The sequence below is a fragment of the Oncorhynchus tshawytscha genome, unplaced genomic scaffold, assembly GCF_018296145.1.
Source record: "Oncorhynchus tshawytscha isolate Ot180627B unplaced genomic scaffold, Otsh_v2.0 Un_contig_6478_pilon_pilon, whole genome shotgun sequence".
In the NCBI taxonomy this organism is placed as follows: Eukaryota; Metazoa; Chordata; class Actinopteri; order Salmoniformes; family Salmonidae; genus Oncorhynchus; species Oncorhynchus tshawytscha.
The window spans coordinates 378-5,000 of record NW_024607143.1 but is presented as its reverse complement, the minus strand read 5'-3'; the positions used below and the strand labels follow the sequence as shown (position 1 = coordinate 5,000).

Sequence of the window (4,623 nt, the reverse complement as noted above, 5' to 3'; positions counted from 1 at the left end):
AGCCGTGGATAAGAACAGCCCTTAGCCGTGGATAAGAACAGCCCCTTAGCCGTGGATAAGAACAGCCCTTAGCCGTGGATAAGAACAGCCCTTAGCCGTGGATAAGAACAGCCCTTAGCCGTGGATAAGAACAGCCCTTAGCCGTGGATAAGAACAGCCCTTAGCCGTGGATAAGATCAGCCCTTAGCCGTGGATAAGAACAGCCCTTAGCCGTGGATAAGAACAGCCCTTAGCCGTGGATAAGAACAGCCCTTAGCCGTGGATAAGAACAGCCCTTAGCCGTGGATAAGAACAGCCCTTAGCCGTGGATAAGAACAGCACTTAGCCGTGGTGTATCTGCCATGTACCACAACCCCCCTCGGGCCTTATTGCTTAAATAATATATGCCATTTAGCAGATGCATTTATCCAAAGAGACTAACAGCCATGCTGCATGCATATTATATATGGGTGGTTTCGGGAATCAAACCCACTACCCTGGTGGTACAAGCTCTGTGCTCTACCAACTGAGTTACAGAGGACATAAACATCAATGCCACTTTTCCTCATCTCCCTTCCACTGTTCTTATTTGGTCGTCAACGATTTCCCCCTGTATGTTCTGTTCTCCAGGAGAATTCCCAGAATGCACCACTGGTCCACGCCACTCTAGAAACGCTGCTGAGGTTTCTCAACTGGATTCCTCTTGGGTACATTTTCGAGACCAAACTCATCAGCACACTCGTCTACAAGGTAGATACCTCTCTCTCTCTCTCTCTCTCTCTCTGTCTCACTCTCTCTCTCTCTGTTTGTCTCTCTGTTTCGCTCTCTCTCTCGGTCTCTCTCTCTCTGTCTCTTTCTTTCTCGCTCTCTCTCTGTCTCTCTCACTGTCTCTCTCTCGGTCTCTCGGTCTCTCTCTCTGTCTCTGTCTCTCTCTGTCTCTCTCTCTGTCTCTCTCTCTCTCTCTCTCTCTCTCTCTTGTCTCTCTCTCTCTGTCTCTCTCTCTGTCTCTCACTGTCTCTCTCTCGGTCTCTCTCTCTCTCTCTCTCTGTCTCTCTCTCTCTCTGTCTCTCTCTCTGTCTCTCTCTCTCTCTGTCTGTCTCTCTCTCTGTCTCTCTCTCTGTCTCTCTCTCTCTCTCTCTCTCTCTCTCTCTCTCTGTCTCTCTCTCTGTCTCTCGTCTCTCTCTCTCTGTCTCTGTCTCTTGTCTCTGTCTCTCTCTCTCTGTCTCTGTCTCTCTCTCTCTGTCACTGTCTCTCTCTCTGTCTCTGTCTCTCTGTCTCTGTCTCTCTCTCTGTCTCTCTCTCTCTCTCTCTCTGTGTTCTCATCAGTGTCTAGTTTACTGCCCTGGTCTAAATCAACCCATTTCCTAGGCCCTTGTGTAGCTAGATAGGCCAGATGGAAACTATCCATTACTAACAGAGGACAAGGTTAAGCTATTGCCGTATTGCAAATACCAATCCTTTTTAGAGTGCAGGGCAGTGTTTTCCAAACTCGGTCCTGGGGACCCGAAGGGGTGAACTTTTGGCCCGAACACTACACAGCTGACTCAAATAATCAACTAATCATCTAACTTTAATTATTTGAATCAGCTGTGTAGTGTTGGGCTAAAACCAAAACCTGCACCTCTTGGGCTCCCCAGGACCGAGTTTGGGAACCTCAGGTCGAGGGCTTGTTTTGGACCTCTCTCGCCAACACGTGGGTCGTATTCTTCAGGTCAAGCACACCGATCGTAACAAAACATATTGCAACGGAAAACAAGCATTTCAGTCTGTTTTCTTCTGTTTGGCGCCTAATGAATACAACCCTGGACAGCTAATGGAGAATATGAGTGATTCCTCAATTATAAATCAATTTCTGGGAGCATTCAGCCAGAAGAGGACTGGTAAACCCCTCAGAGCCTGGTTCCTCTCTACCCAGTACAGCCAGAAGAGGACTGGTAAACCCCTCAGAGCCTGGTTCCTCTCTACCCAGTACAGCCAGAAGAGGACTGGCCACCCCTCAGAGCCTGGTTCCTCTCTACCCAGTACAGCCAGAAGAGGACTGGCCACCCTCAGAGCCTGGTTCCTCTCTACCCAGTACAGCCAGGAGAGGACTTGCCACCCATCAGAGCCTGGTTCCTCTCTCCCAGTACAGCCAGAAGAGGACTGGCCACCCCTCAGAGCCTTTCCTCTCTACCCAGTACAGCCAGTAGAGCTGGGTTTCTGTACTGGCCACCCCTCAGAGCCTGGTTCCTCTCTACCCAGTACAGTCAGAAGAGGACTGGCCAGGTTCCTAGGTTCCTGCTTTCCAGGGAGTTAATCTGGCCACCGTGCTTCTACACCTGCATTGCTTGCTGTTTGGGGTTTTAGGCTGGGTTTCTGTACAGCACTTTGAGACATCAGCTGATGTATGAAGGGATGTATAAATACATTTTATTGGTTGATTGATTCTGTAGTTCCTGAACGTGCCGATGTTCCGCAACGTGACGTTGAAGTGTCTGACGGAGATCGCTGGGGTCAGTGTCAGCCAATACGAGGAGCAGTTTGTCAACCTCTTCACGCTCACCATGTGTCAACTCAAACAGGTGTGTATATATATATATATATATATGACACACACACATATACACACACACACACACGCACACACACATATATACACACACACACACACACACACATATATATACACACACACACACACGCACACACACACACACACACACACACACACACACACACACACACACACACACACACACACACACAGTGCTCCAGGCAGGTGTGGATCCCACTGTTGCCAACAAATGTAACATACCACAGACTGTCCAGTCAATCATCCATTCCTGTTCCCCCCAGATGCTTCCCTGAACACCAACATTCGTCTGGCGTATTCCAACGGTAAGGATGATGAGCAGAACTTCATCCAGAACCTCAGCCTGTTCCTCTGCACCTTCCTGAAGGAGCACGGTCAGCTCATCGAGAAGAGGCCCAACCTCCGAGAGACACTGATGGAGGTGAGAAACATACCGCAGCAGTTTCTCCCAAAACGACTCTTTTCTCATTTCCTGAACGCTGCTGGGCTTAGTTGATTCAAGCCCACTGGTTACATCCTGGGACTGGGTGGGACATTGTTATACCCTGGGACTGGGTGGGACATGGTGGAGAAGTAGAGGACATGGTTACATCCTGGGACTGGGTGGGACATTGTTACACCCTGGGACTGGGTGGGACATAGTGGAGAAGTAGAGGACATGGTTACATCCTGGGACATAGTGGAGAAGTAGAGGACATGGTTACATCCTGGGACTGGGTGGGACATGGTGGAGAAGTAGAGACATGGTTACATCCTGAGGACATGGTTACATCCTGGGACTGGGTGGGACATGGTGGAGAAGTAGAGGACATGGTTACATCCTGGGACTGGGTGGGACATGGTGGAGAAGTAGAGGACATGGTTACATCCTGGGACTGGGTGGGACATGGTTACATCCTGGGACTGGGTGGGACATAGTGGAGAAGTGAGGACATGGTTACATCCTGGGACTGGGTGGGACATAGTGGAGAAGTAGTGGACATGGTTACATCCTGGGACTGGGTGGGACATAGTGGAGAAGTAGAGGACATGGTTACATCCTGGGACTGGGTGGGACATAGTGGAGAAGTAGAAGACATGGTTACATCCTGGGACTGGGTGGGACATAGTGGAGAAGTAGAGGACATGGTTACATCCTGGGACTGGGTGGGACATGGTTACATCCTGGGACTGGGTGGGACATAGTGGAGAAGTAGAGGACATGGTTACATCCTGGGACTGGGTGGGACATAGTGGAGAAGTAGAGGACATGGTTACATCCTGGGACTGGGTGGGACATGGTTACATCCTGGGACTGGGTGGGACATAGTGGAGTGGAAGGAGGACATGGTTACATCCTGGGACTGGGTGGGACATAGTGGAGACATGGTTACATCCTGGGACTGGGTGGACTGGACATAGTGGAGAAGAAGAGGACATGGTTACATCCTGGGACTGGGTGGGACATGGTTACATCCTGGGACTGGGTGGGACATAGTGGAGAAGTAGAGGACATGGTTACATCCTGGGACTGGGTGGGACATGGTTACATCCTGGGACTGGGTGGGACATAGTGGAGAAGTAGAGGACATGATTACATCCTGGGACTGGGTGGGACATAGTGGAGAAGAAGAGGACATGGGAAAAGGCCTGGGTTTCTTTACAACTATTAAGTCAAAGTTAATGCAGGTGAGGTTGGAAACTCAGGAGGGCTGTTATGAAAACCACTAAACACTAAATATACAAAACAGATCCTTCAAATTAAACAGTAACCCCTCCCTCCCCTCCCCCCCCTCCTCTCCCTCCCCCACCTCCTCCTCTCTCTCTCTCTCTCAACTCTCCCTCTCTCTCTCTCAACTCCCCCTCCTCCCTCTCTCCTCTCTCAACTCTCCTCCCTCTCTCTCTCTCCTCTCTCCTCCTCCTCTCTCTCTCTCTCTCAACCTCCCCCTCCTCTCTCTCCCTCCCCCTCCTCTCCTCCTCCCTCTCTCCTCCTCTCCTCTCTCCTCCTCCTCTCCCTCTCCTCCTCTCCTCCTCCTCTCTCCTCCTCTCTCTCCTCCTCCCTCTCTATCCTCCTACTCCTCTCTCCTCTCCTC

General features: G+C 50.6%; 1 protein-coding gene across 1 annotated transcript in view; it reads left to right on the top strand.

The window, feature by feature from the left end:
- The window catches only part of LOC112238167 (exportin-1), a 14,793-nt gene extending 11,707 nt beyond the window's left edge, over nucleotides 1–3,086 (top strand). The window contains exons 5-7 of the mRNA XM_042312392.1: nucleotides 610–729; nucleotides 2,412–2,540; nucleotides 2,815–3,086. Of these exons, the coding sequence (XP_042168326.1) occupies nucleotides 610–729; nucleotides 2,412–2,540; nucleotides 2,815–2,826 (261 nt within the window). The 3' untranslated portion in view covers nucleotides 2,827–3,086. The remainder of the gene's footprint in view (nucleotides 1–609; nucleotides 730–2,411; nucleotides 2,541–2,814) is intronic.
- Nucleotides 3,087–4,623: the final 1,537 nt, after the last annotated feature.